General features: G+C 35.2%; 1 protein-coding gene across 2 annotated transcripts in view; it reads left to right on the top strand.

Annotated features, from left to right (window-relative positions):
• The window catches only part of Tsp97E (Tetraspanin 97E), a 77,361-nt gene extending 57,349 nt beyond the window's left edge, over nt 1-20,012 (top strand). Inside the window, exons 5-7 of one of the 2 annotated variants that reach the window (XM_089101684.1) lie at nt 414-569; nt 6,475-6,609; nt 16,633-20,012. In XM_089101684.1, coding sequence (XP_088957810.1) covers nt 414-569; nt 6,475-6,549 — 231 coding nt within the window. In that variant the 3' untranslated portion in view covers nt 6,550-6,609; nt 16,633-20,012. The remainder of the gene's footprint in view (nt 1-413; nt 570-6,474; nt 6,610-16,632) is intronic. The other variant, XM_089101683.1, reaches the window with a different exon arrangement.
• Nucleotides 20,013-20,420: the final 408 nt, after the last annotated feature.

Here is a 20,420-nt window from a genome sequence, read left to right on the forward strand (position 1 = left end):
TCTTTTTCCCAAGCCTAAATAATATAATAATTATGTCTTGGTGAAGGGACTGTTCTGAGATCAATGAATGCAATGATTGTCATTTTAGTACAGATTACAGCTGTAGATTAGATTATACGTAGAGTAGATTAGATTAATCTACAGCTGTAGATTACAGATTACAGCTGTTACAGCTCACAAAATGGCTTCTTTCAGAGAGAACATATACCTTAAGAAATAATATGATAGGCTCACAAAAATACGTCACACACGTAAAGTAAAAAATGAAGTATATTTTTTACCAGGATATTATTGGAAAAAAACATTAATTTCTGTTTTATCTTCGGTTGCATTACAGCAGCATAAAAAGGGAAAATAGAAGGGTGAGTGTATTCGAGGGAGATGAATAATACTGAAATTTCTCCCTTTTTTAGAAGTGCTGCCCAGAAGGTAAGCAAGATTGTTGCGACATCGGTTCTCCGTCGTTGTCCGATTGCACCTGTTCTCCGTGTCGCGAGGCCCTAAGTGAAGTCATTGGCTCTGCTTTTAGAGCCAGTGGCGGATTGGGACTTTTCTTCAGCTTCACAGAAGTAAGTATCTCCTCTCTCAAACTAACAGTACAGCTAACTTTTACTTTCTACCGTTAAAGCAATAACGATATTACTGGAAAAATGAGCAATACTAGGCTATGCAATTTTAATTTTGGTGTCGTCTAACTCTGAGCAAATAATCTTATTGGAGGAGGGTTTAGGGTAAGGGGGTGCCGGTAGAACCGAGCGGAAGTTTTACCCACGTAAAGTAAGCCCTTCAAACTCCCATATAGTAACTTCTTAGTATTATCCCTTCTGGAAATTCAACATCAAAAGATCGCGTGATATCCGTAGTACCAAGAATTCTTGTTACTTTATTTGTTGTAACTCTAAAGGTTCAAACTAAAAAGGAAAGTATTTATGTAAATAATAGGACAGATATCAGGTATGAATGTAGGTATTATTTATGAATGCAAATATAAACAAGCAGACATTTTAACGGGGTAAAGTAAGACCCTCCAAACTCCCATAACAATATTATAGTAGGCCAATATCTTAGGTATAACTCTATTAATGAATACTTCCAATACTACTAACAACTCACCGCAGCACCAAGCCGTCTGAGGCCAACAAAGCCACGCACACTCCTCCTCAATCCCAATCTATACAAAGCCTCGCTTTTTACACCCTCCAACGAAGTTTCAATTTCCTTTAGATCTTTCTTTATGACGTCCTCCCACCCCAGACGAGGACGACCTGCTTTCCGTTTAGCCCTAGACGGTTGGCCGAAAAGAACAATCTTCGATAATCTCTCATCCTTCATCCGCACAACGTGCCCTAGCCACCTTAACATTTCTTTCCTTATAGCCCTAGAGAGTGGTTTTGAACCACATTTTTCGTATAGCCTATTGTTTGAAATACGGTTAGTCAGCCGGGTACCCTGAACAATCCTTAAGCAATTTCTCTGGAAAACACCTAGCAAATCTTCATCCGCTTTTCGGAGCGCCCGTGCTTCAGAGCCATATTTGACCACTGTCATTACTGTAGCCTCTAATATTCTAATCTTGGTTTGCAGACTTATCATCCTATTCTTCCAAACTTTTTTTAACTGTGGAAAACACCCTGAGTCTTGGCTATTCTACTTTTAACATCTTCACTGCTCCCACCATTTTTACTAGTAATACTACCAAGGTAAGCGAAGCTGCCCACCTGATCAATGTTTTCATTACCCAACGTCACCCTTTCATCTTCACTTATTCGTAGCCTTAGTGACTTGGTCTTCTTGTATCATTTATGAATGCAGGTATAGACAAGCGGAAATTTTAACGGGGTAAACTAAGACCCTCCAAACTCCCATAATAATATTATAATAGGACCATATCTTAGATATAATTCTATTAGTGAATGCAGGTAGCATTTATGAATTCAGTTATAGGCTAAATAAGCGGAAATTCGACCGGGCTAAATTAAGTTCCTTTAAACTCTGATATGGTAAACTCTTTGGAGTGTTCCTACTAAAGAATGACAAAGATCAAAAGATCTAACTTCCTTAAATATGAACCAACTGGGATCTCATGCTTTATCTTCCCTATATCTTTTGGAGACAAACATGTGGAAAACACATTTAATTTGTGACTGCTTTACAACTGTTATGAGGAAGTTCAGGTTTTCACTAATTAAACTCACTAATTAAACAGTGGACTAATTAAACTCTAATTTGTAGTTAGCTTTGGAAAATTGATTGATTGCACACAAAAAAAACAGACTGTGTAACCGCTTTGGATTAGAACAGGGCTTATAAAAATCACATTAATTAAGGGTTTACGCATTAGAAGCGTGAACCTTGCGTTTTCCCCCGTCAGAGTTTCACGATGGAGACTGACAAAAAGACCTAGCAATAACAAATTAGTCAAAGAAACAAAAAGAAGTGGCACTAAAAACAGTGTTTCCAAGGAACTACTTTATCTGCTATGGCCTAAGCCCCCTTTTTGCCAATCTAACTAAAGCCAAACGAAAAGCAGGACTTTGAAACGGTCAGCCGACGCCGTGGGGTGGGCGTCGGTGGGAGTGGGGCTATTAATAGCTTTTTTGCAAGAAAATTGTCGAGTTCATTTGCAAACTAAAAATTTTGTAATCCGCATTTCTTACCTTTCTTATGATCTGTTGACTTTACTTTAAGGGAATTTTTTGGGAAAAATTACAATTATCATATTTGTTATATTTATTCCTTCCAAATATTTATTCCAAAAGTATTAGTTTTATTGTTTAACTTGTTTCACATAAAATACAAATATTAAATTTATTGTTTCACTTCAGAAACCAAGAAAAGAATTAGAGGCATAGCGCATTCAAGAGTACCAAAGACTTCCATTGCAATCACCCTACCCTGTTTGGCTTGCGCGATATATGTGATAAGCAATTAGACTACCCCGTGAAAGATATGATAATGCTTAATGAAACTGGAATGCGTGTCTTTAAATGATTTAATTGCAGGATTCTTAATATCTTTGAACATTTAAGTGCAAAAAGTGCATTTAAGTGAATTTATCGAATTAGTTTCCACACATTAGTTTTCACAGTTCGGTTTGAAAACATAGGTGAAACTTTTTCGTACGAATTCTGGCCTTCAATATTTTTTAACAACCTACAGAAAAACAAACTAACAACCTGAGTGGTTGTAGCCGAGCGGTTAGTATTCTAGACTTGAAATCCTGAGGTCAGGGGTTCAAGACTTGGTGTTGCTAGTTATTGAACGGGGGTCAATAATCTGACTCTGCTCAGCCTTGCCAGAGTCGACCCAGCTCTAAGTCGGTACCTGGTGAGATCTGGGGAAAAAACACGGGAAGCGTCGGATGATTTGCCCCCAACTACCCATTGCACTCCCGGTTGAAGGCATCGAATCAGGAGATCGATGACCTTTGGTCTTTTTCACATAAAGATTTATTTCAGTTTTGTGAGGGTGACAGACCACTTCTCGTCAGACCGTTCATTCTAGCCTCAAATAAAGAGGCTAATGATTATGCTACCTTCGCATGGTCAGTATACCACGGCCTTTTAATTAATCAGTGGGCAGGCCCGACATCCAATAAGCATGCGAAAAAGTAAGTAAAAATAAAGAAAAACCTGACGTGATGGACCTGAGATGGAGCCAGGTGGCAAATAGTGTCTTGTAATGTTTTCGTTTTTATGTCCTTGGTACTCCAAGTCCTCTATTAAGCTAATATCAATGGAATTTATTCAGAGAACGTCCTTACTAGGTTAAAACTTAGATATATATACACGGTTTTCTCTTCTACATTATATATAAAATTTACAGGTAAATCCATTTGTCAATTCAGGTTTGTTCCGACAACATTTTCATGTGTCATGTGCTTAAAATTCCCACTATCCATGACCTTCTTTAATATTTCATCTAAAATGTTGGCCTATTACTAGAAAATCAATTGGGACCTTTTCTGGGGAGGGGGAGGATTTCTTGTCCGATAGTGGCCAATCTACAAAAATTTTTGAATAATGTGTCCTTTTTATCCATTTATGTTTGCTTAAACAAGATATCCTGGCATGGGAAATTAGAAGTATGTTCTATAAAAGCTAAGTTAAGATTTTCGAGTCTCTTAAAAAAAATAGTAAGTATGACGGGAGTAGACACTTAAGGTCCAAATCGGCGGTGCTGATCTCCGTTTCGTGGCCCTTCTGCCAGGAAGTGCAATGGGGGACTGGGGGCCAGCCATCCTGTGCTTTCGCACACACTTCTTGCTTACCTTCCCCAGATTTCTCCAGGTACCCATTTAGAGCCAGGTCAACTCTGGCTAAGCTTACAGTCAGACTACTGACCCACGTCCCAAACCAAATAACTGGCCACACCAGGGATCGAAACCATGCCCCTTGGACAAAGAATTTTCAACCCAGCCACGTTTGCTTAGCTAGGAGGGTTTTTTTTCGAATCTCTTCCTAGAATATTGAATAAAAAACACATCTTTTCTAACTGAAAGTAAGGAGTATCTTTGAATCTTAAAATCAACAGAAATTATTACGCATATGAGGAGAGATCTTCCTCATTTTTCTCTCTTTGTGCTAAAGTTTTAAAGTTTTTTAGAAATATTTCTTGTTCAAATTCAACAGCCCTTGTGTTTCAGTAGTTTTAAAGAATTGGAACAAAAATTCAAACCTTTTCATATAAAGAATAACGATAAACGTCTAGGATTGTGCCTTTTCAGAAGGAGACATGCTAGAGCAGAAAGAGACCCATTTTTAGATTGCTAATTTTATGCTTATTTTGGTTCGCGTTTTTGACAATTTGTCTCTATCCTTCCTCTAATGGTCTCATATAGCCTTTGGGTATGTAGAAACAAGTAAAATAATAATTAATGAAATCTAATTCAAATACAGATAGAAATGGGGAAAAAACAAGGAAATATGATTCATTGATACTTGCTGCATATTTTAAAGTAAGAATCCCATTAGTTGTGGTGGTTTTCTCTATGTAAATCATTAAAGGGGGGCTGGGTGAATTGTCAAAAAGCTTATAAAACCGTGGAAATAAACATAAGATTAGTAATCTAAAAATATGTTTCGTTTTCTTCTAGTATGTTTCTTTCTGAAGAGGCTCAATTCTTGACCTTTACCAGAATAACCTCTATACAATTTAAGTTTTGATATTGCGCTTTACTTTCAATTGCAAACACTTTATTACTAAATCACTGATGTTTATCATTCTACGAATCCCACCCCCCCCCCCCCCATCCCAGTGTAAAATGTCCCTAGATAATTCTCCCCAAAAAAATCCGTGTATTCCGCAATAACAAATACTATATGTAAACATCGGGCAGATTGCACAACTACAGCCTTTTCCCCTGGGGCCGTAGGGGGTCATGTCATCTATAAAGACATAGTTATTGGACCTTTCAATTAGGCTGAACCAAAATTCTTATCTCAAACTTTTTCCCGGATGTCTTTGGGGGAAAAGGGCGTGGAAGGGGAGTTAGCTGCTCTCCAATATTTCCTATCGTCACATAAAAATGACAATAGAACTTTTAGTTTCCGTTCGAATGAGCCCTTTCCTGATCTTTTACAACCATTGGTTTGATATGATGGCCCCGGAAAAAAAAACCAATTTCACGCATTCGGGAACTTTCTTCTGGCAGAAAATATAAAATTCCATGTTTTTATAGATAGAATCATGAAACCTCTATAGTACGGCTCTGATATGCTCCACCTGATGAGGTAATCTTCATTGAGATTTCTTGATTTTTTTAGAGTGGTTTCCCTCCTTTTTGGAAAATCAAACAAATTTCCTCAGACTTGTAGCTTTTGATGAATAATATTAAACCTAAAGAATTTTATATTTTTGGAGTCAATATAAAAAGCCAATTCTTTTGATGTATTAATTATTGTCAATCTTTTTTAGAGTTTCGGTTGCTCCTTACGTGTAGGTTGTTTACACGAATAGTTTAATCTCAGTGAAACTTCTGTTGAAATGTTTGCTATTGGATTTCGTGTCTAAGCTCCAAAAATTCCAGATACACGCAAAATTCATATATCGAAACCGAATGTGAATGATATAAAATGAACTGGTTCTGTTTTTACATCCAACTTAATAGGTGACAGGGAGGTAGCTTTTGTTTTATTAATTGTCATTTTTAATTTTTTTTTTTTTTTAACCTGTTGTTTAACTATGTTAGATCCTCTAAAGTTCTAACTTTTTTGGAATTGATTCCTTAAAGTTTCGCACTTCCGTACTTATTTTTACACGAGAAGTCATCCACTTTCAAAAATAGTGTTCACCAGTTGGGGTATGCCATGCGTGATGAGGGTGTTCTAAGCGTGGTGCAAAGGATGCAACCTGGCAGAAGTGTGCCGTTTATCGTGGAATAAGTGGCGCTTGCAAATGTGCAAGAGGTGGGTGGAGAGTGGGTATCCCCCAATTTTGTTCTTGGCCACTATATTTTCTTCTCTTCTTGCATAGTTTATTGGAGTTTGGCTCACTGTCCGCTTCCGTAATCAGAAAGACCCGCGAGCTAACCCATCCAATTTCCTCTGAACATCAAAATGGATATTGTCTAATAAAAAGTGTATTGTCGTGTGCCATACTTTTGGGAAGGTACAGTCTTACTATGCTTTGCTTTTAATTTATCTATTGCATCTGCATTTCTAGAGCTTACCTATTGTAAATTTTGTATGCTTTAAAGCATTTTTTCTGTTTTCGGAAGTGAAATCTCATAAGTTGTTAGATCACAAACAGACCTGTTCTAAAATTATCTGTTGCATTTGCTTTTCTATTTCTATATGTTGCAAATTTTATGTGCTTGAAATAAAGAGTAAATAATAGCTTCTAAGGCCAAACTTTATTTAAACTTGATAAAATTCTCACAGCAAGCCAGAGAAAAAGAATAGCGAAAAATAGCGAAAAAGAATAGCGAACTCGGTTTTTATATCAAATCTATGAGAAATCAAACCGCTTGTTAATTTAATAATGCTGGTCAAATAATTATTCTGGATTACGAACAAAATGTTTTAGGTGAGAATAATGGACATGATTCGGAAACAAAGGTGGATTTTCATTCTTGGATAGAGAAAGAATTCCTTGGTAAATTCTTCGTTGCTAAACGGCCAGTGATATAGTTATGTTTTTTTGGCTTCATTTTTTGCTGTGACCTTTCTGTGAAAGGAAATAATATTTTCTGTAAATTCGTTTTTCAGTAGATTTCCTATTGAAAATAATTTTGAAATTTTGACTCTTTCAAATTCGGTAAATATATTTGATATTTTGAGATTCCTTGTACACTTGTCTTGATATTATTGCTCTTTCCTACAATTCGTTTCTAACATTGTCTGAAAAACGGTTTTGCCATCTACTAATGCCACCTTAAAACTAATTTTAAATGTAAAACAAAGTGTTTGCCCTCGTGTACGGAATGTGGCCGCATTTGAGAAGCGATTATTTACTCTAGTGAATTTGTGTTTCTGTGGCCTGTGTGTTTTAAATTGGAAATGCTTCATGATGTACGACAAGATTAAAATTAAACATCAGTGAGTTGAAGACTAACAAAATTTAAATTTCATGCGGTTTATGCTCCTTTTACAGGAAACTGGCAAATATGAAGCTTCTACGGAAGCAAAAGATAATTCACACCAAGTTTGCTGAAGAAAGCTCAACCGAAATAATTCCCTTCAAAATATGTTGCGCTCAAATAGTTATAATAATGTTTTTCACTCGAACTTGGAAAATTAATTGGATTAGTCTATATCATAGTCTATATATAGTATTTTTATTTTGTCATATAATAGTATGTTGTACCATTGACTGGTCAAAGGTACACTATTTATTGCGGTCAAAGATACAACACACAGTTATTATTTATTGAATGCATTCATTCAGTTGTGGGTCACGAATTGAAGATTGAAATACTATGTTGTTTATTTGCTCCAAAGATATAAATGCAGTATAAAACAGTGAAACGTAAATCATTATTAATATAAAAAAGAGTATAATAAAGAAATCAGTATGTGAAAATACTTACTTTTAGAGATGGAAACGGATAAAAATTTCTTTAAAAATCTGCAAGCATGTGTTGATCTTCATAACATGTATAGCAGCGCTCCTAGGAGCTAATGCATGTAACGGTAAATTTAAGTTCAAAAAAATATGTAAGATGGCAGCACAAAAAAAGGTGGTAAAAGGTGAGAGGTACAACACTTTCCTCCATATATATAAAAAAAAACGTTTCGGGATGGAATCCCCATCGTATATCTTTTTGCACGTAACACTAATGCATGAATTTTTGATACTTTAATTAAATATTATGTATCGTTGGTTATATTTCTAGAAGTATAAATTGCTGGATGGTAAGTTAATGTTTGTGGAGGAAAATGTTGAAGACCTGGTGATGATCAAATTGATCGTTGAAAAATCAGAGCTTTAATAAGTTCTATTTTATTTTACACGTAAACAGGAAGGGGGCTTTAACGACGATATATATTAGGTTATAAATTACTGAGGAGCTAGATGGTAATGTGACGCACAGCAAGTAAATTGTTGAATAGCTGATAATGATCAGATTGAGAAATCGCTGCTTCTCAAAATTTTGTTTGATTTTAGGTTAGGTTATCAATGGCTAAATAGCGTAATTGTAGTTTTTTTGTACGGGGAATAAGTACAGCTTGTTGGACCCCTCTCTCTCTCTCTCTTTCTTTCTTTTTCTATTTCTCTCTCTATCTCTTTCTCTGTCTCTCTATTTCTTTCTCTCTTTTTTTCTGTCTCTTACTCTGAACTTAAGAAAAATGGTAATTATAAGCTATCTCCTTTAGGACTTTCGTTTGTTACACCTATTTGATTTGTTGAACATGGCAAACAATAGATGTAAATATGAGATTAGTTGTTCAACGTCTTGTTTAGAATATAAACAAAGAGAAACAGAAAAAATAAGAAAAGCTAGGGAAATCTCTTATTTTTCTGGTTTGGACTCCAATTACTCGCGTGAATAGCAGGCAGATATGTACCGTTAACTTACGATGCTGTTATTAACTTTTAGGGTTAACTCGTACATCCCTCCCACTTACACTTTTTAGAGCATCATACCCATTGTATAGATTGCATAGTACACATTGTGTCATTAACATTGTAATTGTAAATTAATTCAGTAAGTAATACATTAAAAGTTGAATATCTCCTCTTGTTTGCAGCTTATAGTTTTTATGTCAATAGTTTCTCGTGTAACATTTATTGATTTGAAAAACAATTCTTCATAAGTTTTAACTTTTTGGCTTTTCATCAACTTGGTTTTACCTGTCTAGAGTGTGCAGACGTAGTAGCCACGTTCTATTCCTTAAGCTAAGATTTCACAGAGGTAAAAATCTATATATGTCGTAACTAATTGTCTGTCTGTCACAATCCCTTGCATTGGCCAAGATAATTGTCTAGGATAGACAGACGGGTATAAATGGGTAGAATCAAAGAGGCGTAAATTTGCCTCTAATTCCCCTTTCAAACTTTTTTTTTTTCTCTTTTTTTTTTTTTTTTTATAGAGAAAATCAAGCACATTTAAGAACAAAAATTTAATTTTCATCTAATTAGCTCCTTTCTATGAAGTTTGTAGTCAGTAAAAGGACGAAATGGTTTTTAGTCACAAAATTGTTACAAATATACTATCTGTTTCTCTGTTGCGGGATGTTGTAAGATTAAGGAAATGCATGCTTTTTGAACTCATTCACTAATTGTGTTAAGACGCCCAAATACTTTGAATGGCTACCACTTGGCCAGAAGGGTCGCACCAAAATGAAAGAGAGATTACTGTCCTATTCTTCATAGTTATAAAGTGGGCTTCCATTCCTTGGTTTATTTCTATTATGCATTTGTCAGCCACTCAAACTATTCATTAAACGTACGTTAGAAAGGAATCCGCCCTTTTTCGCATTTGTCAGCCAATCAAACTATTCATTAAGCGTATGTTAGAAAGGAATGCGCCCTTTTTTGCGTTTGTTAACCAATCAAACTATTCATTAAACGTATGTTAGAAAGGAATCCGCCCTTTTTGGGATACAGGACCTGATTCGTTCTTTTGTACGAAATTTCAAGCCATTAAAAACAATAGTTTTCGAAAAATGAAGTTTATATCTTAGCATGGTCATGATACTTTAGTCAGCATATCTTTTGCTTGTACTCTGGTGGTATCTTATAAGATCCTGGGGATCGTTTGAATGATTTTGTATGAGTAGGACTTCCACTACGATAATTTAAATAGTGTATAGGCTTTCTAAGAGAACTAAAAAAGTGGGGTTTTTCAGTTGTCATTAATGGACAGATGTTTGGCAACAAGGATGGTTTTTACATGGATTTCAACACAGGATAATCGCAATTTTTACACATTAAGCTCAAATTTCCAACCTTTCTTGTATTTGCTCAAAAGGGACTCGTAACTTATTTTGGAAAAAAATGGAAACTTGTGAATTATTTTTTAACCCAGATAACACCAGAAATCAGACAACACCACAAATCATCTCGGAGAAACCAGTCGAGTGTATTTTTTTGTTTGACATACCGCAGGCGATTTGGTGCTCAGAGTGGCATGCCCTGAGATCATAACTGTGTGTCTTTATGCTCTTCAAGAAGCATAACTAAAAACATTCTTTATGTCATAATTTTCAACAACAAAAACAGCCGAAATATGATGCAGGTGAACCTAAATGACGGAGACATTATATAAGGACCTTGCACTACAAAATTGGCAAATATAACTGACATAAATCAAGTTTCAGGTATGGAAGTCTTTTGGTATTCCACCCTGACCGATCTGGTTAGTACCAGCTCAGGTTGTGGAGACCATTGTTCTAAATACTCGTGCAACACTTTCCCATTATTGACACTTTTGTCTTTTTATTTTATTATTATTTATTCTGTCTTAGATGGAGGGTGTTGACACTAGTAATGTAGCCATGAAGGGCGGCCTTGCTGATTGCTTCATCGGACAATTATATAAATGTATGGTTCTTGATTGGGAAAAAAATTCTGAAAGTGATACGACCATTCCCTACTATGGCCAAAATTCCCCTTACGGCGGTATAGATAAATGATGGGGCAAATTTTCGGACAATGGTGGAAACGAGGGGATGTCGAATCTGAGCTCAACTTCTCATTCGCCCTTTTATTTATTGAGCTGTGAACAATTTCATGTTTTTTCTAGTCGAATACCGGGAGAAAAAAAACACATCTTTTTATGTGAAGAAGCGAAGGCTTCCAAGGAAAACTGGCAACACATCTAGATTTAGATGCAGGGTAGTAATTTCGTATAAAAAATATGGGTAACTTTCAAAGTAGCGGTCTATTAATGCGCTCCTTATCTGAGAATTCGTGTTTGTAATATATGTAGCATGGAGCATTTGCTACATTATTCGCTAAGTTTTATCAAATTAAAAATTGTTTTAGCTGTTAAAAATGTTAGTTGTAAAAATTGTTTCTAGGAGATACTAGTGACTATAGTACACGAAGGTATAAAAAAATCCTCCATTTCTTTTTATGATTTTTTGTGAGTTTAATTAAATATTTATACAGGTATGTTCCGAGAATCGATTCTATTTACCGTACATATGGCTCTGAAAATTTTCCACGCTTTGGCCCTTGACCCTAATTTGAATTCTGCGTCCCTGGTGTAATATTTGGCGACTATTACTCATAGTTACTGTAAACAACTAATAATGTGATATAGAACCCCTTTATAATATCTTAATTTAATAATATCTTAATGATATTATTTCAGTTCAGTTCAGTTCATTTTATTTAACATCAAAATACATTTAACAAATATGCCAATACCCGCCCCAAGAAAGATACCAAAAAGCACTTGCGACTGGGCGGGTACATACACTAAAAAAACAACACACGCAAATTACATACAAACACTACAAAACAAAAAAAAAAGAAAAAATCAATCAATCTCTCATCAATTCATTTAATAATAATGATGATAATAATAAAGATAAATAATAATAATAATAATAAAAAAAAAAAAAAAAAAAACTATGAACCTTGACCTAACAAATATTTTTTCAATTTATTTTTAAATAGCCCCAGGTGCTCAGCCGCCCGAATGCTCTCCGGAATAGAGTTCCACACATTAGGTCCTGAAAATCTAGTATGGAAGCCGGCCCTGGTTCCACTTCTATTCGGAACAATAAAATCACTAGCATGACGAGTTTCATAATGGTGCAAAGGCCTATTATTATTAAAATAATCACGAAAAACCTCTGAACTAACATCATTCCAGCATTGATAAGCAAAAATTCCTATTTGGTAGTCTCGAAGCTGTCCTACATTCAACACTTGCAACTTGTTGAAGCAAGCTGAAGTGTTATTTACACCTTCAACATACCCACCAATAAGACGCATCGCTCTATTTTGAAGAGTCTGAACACGTTTAAAATTCACATAGAAATTACTTGCCCATAACATACAGCCATACGAAGCATATGGGTGGATCAAAGCATGGTATAAAAGCAATAAAACTCTCTGAGGTAAGAAATTTTTAAAACGACGAATCGCTCCAAGGCCACGTGCAACCTTTGTGGCAACAACATCACTGTGGCGTTTCCACGAAAAATTACGATCAATGAAAAAACCTAAGTACCGGATTTCTTGAACTTGAACTACAGGCATATTATTAAACAGAATTCTACCATCAATATCACTGGGTTTGCCTAATCTAGAATATACAATAAAATTAGTCTTAGTAACATTAACTGATAGCAAACTCAAACTAGTAAAAACATGGAAATATCTCAGAACACAATTCACTTTCAACACAAGACTATCCAAACAACGACTAGAAAACGTAACTGCAGTGTCATCAGCGAATGACGTTAAGCAACAATCTGGAAGATAAAACCTCATGCTATCCACATAAACCAGATACAGAAGTAGACCAAGGACCGATCCCTGTGGCACACCACACAACACTTGATAAGGAGAAGAAAAAGCGTCATCAATCATCACTTTAATAGACCTCCCACACAAATAACTTTCAAACCACTTCAAACTCACTCCTTTAACACCTAAGCATTCTAATCTTTGCAATAAAATTTTAAAATCTACCGTGTCAAATGCTTTCCTAAAATAAAAAAATACTGTTATGGGGGATTTCACCATTTACTAAACAATTATTTACAAAATCAACAAGATGAATGGCAGCATGACTAGTGGAATGACCTTTTCGGAACCCGAATTGGGGGTGTCACTGAGTAGGCTATGTTTCGAGAGATGGTCATATAGACGGCGATGAATCACTTTTTCCAAAATTTTTGACAATAAAGGCAGCATCGATATTGGTCTCCAGTTACCGGCATCTGACCTGGCACCCCCTTTGTAAAGCGGGATAACTTTAGCTTGCTTCAGCGCTTCTGGAAAGGTCCCCGTTTCCATAGATAAATTAATAATATGGAGAATACATGGTAGTATACACATTAACACAGCTTTAGAAGTTCTCAGATTCACGCCATCTATCCCAGCAGAATTCGATTTTATATTTTTCACTATTTTAATCACTTCATCACTTGTACACTTTTCGAACTGGAACTCAACAGTATCTCCACGAGAGTCCACGAATTCCTCGCTAATAAAATTTCCCCTGTCCCACCTTACACTCTCTTGAACAGACGAGCCAACCTGAGAAAAAAACTGGCCAAAATAATTCACGACCACATTTTTATCACTCGCATAACTTCCGTTTATATCAATGCAAGGCGACTGACTACTTTTCTGATTTCCCATAAACTCATTAATAACCTGCCATGTGGCTTTGGTATCTCCCTTACTATCAGAAGACTTTTCTTCAGAATACTTTTTCTTTGCTTGCCTTCTCATACTGTTCATCTTATTTCTCATTCGCTTGAACTCTGCAAAATCTGCGTCATTCTGACTATTAAGAGATTGATCATATAACAAGTTCCTTTTTTTATCATGTCTATTAATGCCTCCGTAATCCACGGCTTGTGGGGATCGTCCCTCTTTTGTTTGGTCAAGCGCAAGGGGCATGTTTTCTCATAAATCGGTTGGAAAATATACATGAACTGATTGTACGCTAGAGAAGAATCACCAGAAATTCCCAGGACCGAGTCCCACTTGATACAGCTCAACTCCTCGGCAAAGCTATTCAGATTTTGCTTTTTCAGCTCACTTGTCAGTATTTTTTTTTAGCCGGGATACTTCGTTTTCTAAGACACGTCACATGAGCAATTACCGGGAGATGATCCGAGCCTGGATATACTATCACATCTGAATAGCTTTGACTCAAATAGCCAGGTCCCCCGACAACTTTATCAATTAAGGTCGCAGAATAATTAGATATTCTGGTAGGTACACAAGTTAAAGTGTAAAGGTCACTGGAAATCATATAATTAAAAAAAATCCAAATTATCAACTTAAAGATCTAAAAGATTATAGTTAAAATCACCCATACAAAGGAAATCCATGCTCGTAGAAGAAGTCAAAATCATCAACACACCAAAACCTGCTACAAACTCATCCAGGCGTGCACTGAGCGGCTTATACACCACACTAATTAAAATTTTCCTTTTTTAAATTTCTAATTCCAAACAAAAACTTTCAATCTTACCTTCTATCCATACACCCAAATCCTTCCTCACCATATACTTCATATTTCTCTTAAACAAAAATCCCAGGCCTCCTCGGTGCATAGTGGATCGGTTCCTTACCTCAGAATCATATCCTGGAAAAGAAAAAGCCGAGAGAGATTGGCCAGAACTCAAAAAAGTTTCACAAATACCCATTATATCAAATTTTGAGGAAGATATCTCAATCATCTGCAGAACATCTAAATACCCCGTAGTAAGGTGCCAATTCCACGTGCAAAGACACAGTGTCATGTCTCCACTGACTTGCGACGGCAATATATAAGAACTCTCACGAAGAGGCTTTGAATTCATAATAGGCAAATCATCACTTCCAATTTGAGCCTCTAAATGATCTTCAATACGGAGCGGATTACGTATAAATCTATTCAATGAAGAAAAATCATTCAACATAAATAAGGAAATAAAATAATTTCTCTTAATCTAAAAAAAAAAAAAAAAAAAAAAGAAAGAAAAAAAAGAAAGAAAAAAAAACACAAATAATCAACATTTACTAAAACACTAAAGAGTGTCAACAAGTGAGCAGATTCGTGTTGGGTGGCTATCACCCTGCTCACGTTTGTAAACACGGCCACGATCAGACCACACGTTTTTTACACCATATCTGTTTCTCGCACCTTCAAAAATCGCTTTTTTCATTTTCGTAAGATATTCAGTGACGAATACACCTGATTTCGCCAGCTTTGATTTCGCTCTGAAAATATTATACGCCGTATCTTTAGTTGCAAATTTAACGAGAACTGGCGCAACAGCCGTAGGTGTCTGGATATTCCGGGCAGCGTTCGGAAGTCTAAGACGGTTTACAGACAACAACTGATCTTTCTGGACATTTACACCAATTTTCTTCACTATATCAAGAACAGTAGTACCCAGGTCGTTTCTGGGGTCCTGCTTCACTCCAAAAAAAACAAAGAATATAGCAAACGCTCCTGTTCGTAATCGTCCAGCTTTTACTCAATAGTAGCCACTCGAAGCTCTAATGACTGAATCTGGCTATCCAGCGATGAAAACAGTTTTTCTATTTTCTCAAACTTTACGTTGTATTCTAGCGTGATCGAATCATATATTTCCAAAACAATCAGTTCAGGGTTCAGAGCGGCTTGTTGCGATGAGCCTGCTACTCCTGTCACGGAAACTACTTTTTCCTGAACTTTTTTCTCTATTTCTTTAACTAGGCCAAATTTAAGCTTTGTAACTTCATCTTGTGCTAAAGTAAGCTGATTTCGGATTGCAGATGTTTCGCTCGAAGCAGTTAAATCAGCACCCGCGCCATTCGCAGTTTTCTTTTTCAGAAACTGATAGTAAAGATCAGGAGAAGATTCACACTCACGGAAAGCATGATTTACGCCCTTAGCCGTTTTTTTCGAAGCTTCCGCATAATTTTCACTATATGAAAGAAAATTCACTTCTACCACGATCTAAAAGTCATGGGACCCGTAGCAAAAAACAATGAATTTTGGCGTATACTCTTTTTGGTTAGTTATGCTAACAATCCGGACTGGCCAGAGGGGATATCCCTTGAACTGAGCTACCGCCAAATCTCCCTTCTGAAACTGTACCATGATGAAAATAATAATTCAATAACTCAAAAGTTGACTTATCTTTAGTGGACAGGATCTTCTAAAGCTAATTAAAAATCAAGCAGGAAACGAAAACTTACTCGCAAGGGGGGCAATTAAATCCCCCCGCTTTCCAATAATATCTTGCAAAAATGACGTCAGCCAATGCTATAATTATGAAGTGATATCCAATTAAAAAGTCACTTGTAACTTTAATACTTTACAGTATTGTGACACTTCCGTAATCACTGAGTTAATGATATTTTCAAGCTCAAAGAAATCAGTTCAAATACGTGTTCACGCTTTGAAATCCAGATAACAAATACAACATACTCGATTCGGTTGTCTACTTGTTTTTCTTCCTCTCCTTTACTCTTTCAGCTTGTTTCTCAGTTTTTATTCCGATTAATCTTTTTTTTTTTCAGATAATTGGATTTGTCCTCACCTACAAATTCAGAGTCAATATTCAGCTGAATTCTGAGTCTCCAACCGCTTTCAACTGAGAAACCTGTCTATCGCTTTTAAAACTCCGTAGTCCTAACTAGAATTTGCCATTTATTTGTTGATTTATGTCAACCTTTTTGTTCTATTTTTGATTGTCAGTATTCGGAAACTTTGTTAGTATAACTAGTGAGGCAAGGTGTACGAAGATAATTTGGATAATTTTCCATAGATATAGAATATTTAGACTCCAAATTCCAAAATATTGGCAAACCTAACAAAGTAGCTATTGCCATTTTTTTTCATATCAATTTTTTTTCATTTGTGATTAACAATGTTCGGGGTATTTGTTTGTATTGTTCGTTAGTCAAAGCCTCCATTAAGCTTACTTCGGGATCTCCCGTAAAAGTTTCGTTTTTTTCATTTTTTTTTTTCTTTTTTTTCTGAGAATTTCAAGACATCCTTAAAAACAAGAATGTAGCTTATAACGGTGAAATATATCGCAAAAATTGGTAAGAGCGTTTCATTGAAACCCGCTTTGTAACGCTTTTTTATATTTAACTATAATAAAAAATAATAGTATGCTTTAACTTATTAGTTTATTCTTTTTGAGCAAACAATTTAAAAATTAATTTCCCAAAATTATTTGTTTTTTCTTATTCTATTCTCAATATATGAAAAATCTTGAAACTTGAAACAAAAAATTGCTATGCTTGAATATTGAATTTGCTATTCTTGAAATATTTGCTATTCTCGAATGGGAATGATAAGTCCCTATACCAAATTTAGCATTAGTCTATTTCCTGATCCATGGATCATTTAGACTAATGGGATTCGCAACTATGGAAAATTTTTTGTCAAGAGAAAATTGCTGGTGCAATCTAATATTTTCGTATGCATGTTCGCAAATTTATTTTCGGTAAAAATGGTATAAAAACAACACTTTTTCAGATGCTCACATAAACACCTAACTAAAATAAAATGATTAAGTTTTAGCAGAGGAGATATTCTAGGAAGACAAAAGAGACTCATTTTCAATCAGACGTACCAGCCATATTTCTCATGACGACTACGGTATTCCACCACAAAATTTGTTGTTCTCATATTAGAACTTTCCTTTAGTCTTTTATTTCTTTGATATGAACTTTTAAGCGAGCAGCTGTGTACATGTTCGCATGCTGTCAGCATATTTTTTTAATGTCCAAAATGGGAGAATAGAAGTCGAGACCCTTATTAGTTTAAAATTGATTTTGAGTATGGCTAGTGATGTAGCCATTGGGGGGGGGGGGTGCAACGTGGTACACTTCTTCGTACGCAGCATCAGTTTAAGTGCCGTTTAGATAATATATATACTATATTTTTTTATGTAAGATATGCCCGCTTACATAGTTAATTTGGGTAAGGGCAGGGGAGTGGCAAAAACTATCATTGCCTCCGAGCTTTGAAAATCCTGCCTGAGTCTCTGATTATTGCTTTCTATTTATGCCAACTGACAGTGCTATTTATAAACATCCAACTCACATTGAAATAGAAAAACTTCTGTCTTAGAAATTACAATTTATGAAATGTACCAAGTACTTTAAATTTTCTCTGCAAAATCACTTTCCATCAAGTACCCACAGGATGCATCCATGTCAACTTCCTTTCTACAAGATATAATCTCCCGTGTAGCATATTTTTGCCGAAAATGGTACCTCGAATTCAATACGTTTTCGACTTCAGGAGCATAGGCTTCAGACCTCTATTAATGATTATACGCAATCTTCATATTTTTGCTGAGAAAAAAAGGAAAATTTTTGCACACATGGCTCCGTGTATACATGCAACTTAACCATGTACTGTAGTTTCATGAAGGTTTATACGGAGTAATGAACCGTGAGAGTCCATGAATGAGTAAATGGGTTTCTATTTTAAAGCACAATCTAGGTACAAAATTTTCATGCACTGCCACACGCCTAGAAATTTGAATAAAAATGAGGAGGGATTCACGCTAGTTCTTCGAATATATCCTCCCCCGCTTAAAAAAATGTAACGAGGTGAAGAATGTGGGCATTTCAAAGCTGCTTACTTTATGGGGAGACGTGCGACGTTAAGAAAGATTAGAGTTACGAAACTGCTGCTACAATTTTTCCTCTCATTAGAAAACCAAGGAAATTAAAAATACAAGATAGGCCAGGGCTCAAGGACGTATCCAGGTCTTTTTACGGGGGAGGGGGTACAAAATAACTTTAAAAACGCATTGACAAATTTGTTTATATGCATTTTTTTATATTTGTACGAGTCTGATGAAACCATGTACCATGTAATCTAACCATGGTTCCACTAGGGTTCATAAGGTGCTGTTGAGTGGAGATTTGAAATTAACTTTCGAAAATTTTCTAGAAAAAAATAAGGATTTTGGCTAATAAATTAAAAGAACACTAGTGCAATGTAACCATAATACTGTTCAGACCTTAGTAAAGTGTTTATAAATAAAATCAGGATAAATAAATACAAGGATTTAAGAATAAGGATTTAGGCTACGAAGTTAAAAGAACACTAATTAAATATAAACAGAATATTTTTCAAGACCTTAGTAAAGTCTTTATATGTCTTTCATTTTGAGTTATTTTCATTTTAAGGAGAAAATAGTCAATTACCTTTTTCATTGCTTTTTTTACTACATAGATATGTATTTTATTACTAATTGCTATCAATTACTAAGGATACTGTTCAAGACCTTGGTAGTCTTTAGAAATAAAAATAAGTATTTAAAAATAAGGATTTTGGCTATCAAGTCTTTATATTTTTGCTATTAAGTCTTGATATGTCTTTCATTTTGAGTTTTTTTCATTTTTAAGTAGAAAATAGTCAATTACCTTTTTTGTACAATTAAGTTCATTAGATTTCGAAATACAAGCCTGTCTTGAAGGCCAAATGAAAATTCTTTGTCAGTAACTATCGAAAACCCCAAATTTAAAATTTTTCCCCCTCTCGTAAAAGCTTATAATGTGTAGCATATCTCCTCTTCAGTCATCAGAGCCGAGATAATATATGGCTATTGAGCCAAATTATTAATGTATCAAACTACTTTTAGATTGTTCTTTCTTTTTCTATAAATATATACACTTCCTAAAACGTGAAACCGTGTCAGTTTCTAACTCTGTGGGTTGGATGCCTTTACACACCTACCACCAGTTGTTGATGTACCAGTAGTTAGATAGTTATTTATTCTTTTGATTTAAAAATTATAGTCTTCTCTCTGTCTTACTGGCTCTTCTATGCATTCCAGCTAATTTGGAGCTTATATCATGTTTTGTGGTTTGTTTGTTTTTTATTTTGTTTTTCTTTTAAGGGAATTGAGATTAAATAGTTTCGAAATATGTTTGCTGTTTTTTTTTTTTTTTTTTTTTTTTTTTTTTTTTTTTTTTTTTTTTTTTTAGATTAGTTGGTTTCTCATTTGAGAATAGACAGTAGCTGACTGATGCCGAAAAATGGTAAAATAAAATGAGAACTTCAATTTTTGGGGGCATTATTGTAATTGAGACCAGAATTGTTGTTGACAAATTTTCAGCCCTTATGTCTTATCACCCTTAAAGGCCACAAAATATTTTTAATTATGTTCAAATGAGCCGTTTCTCGATATTTTGCAACATATTATACGAGACGATCATCTCTGCGGGAAGGAAATGGAGAAAAAGCAGATATGTGTGCAATACCCTTGAAGAATTGCGATTTTTCTTGTTTTTAACGTGGGAAATTGTTATTATTATTTTCAGGCGGGGGGCTCTTA

Source organism: Artemia sp. Qi Xiang Cuo, chromosome 15, assembly GCF_049724085.1.
Source record: "Artemia sp. Qi Xiang Cuo chromosome 15, ASM4972408v1, whole genome shotgun sequence".
In the NCBI taxonomy this organism is placed as follows: Eukaryota; Metazoa; Arthropoda; class Branchiopoda; order Anostraca; family Artemiidae; genus Artemia; species Artemia sp. Qi Xiang Cuo.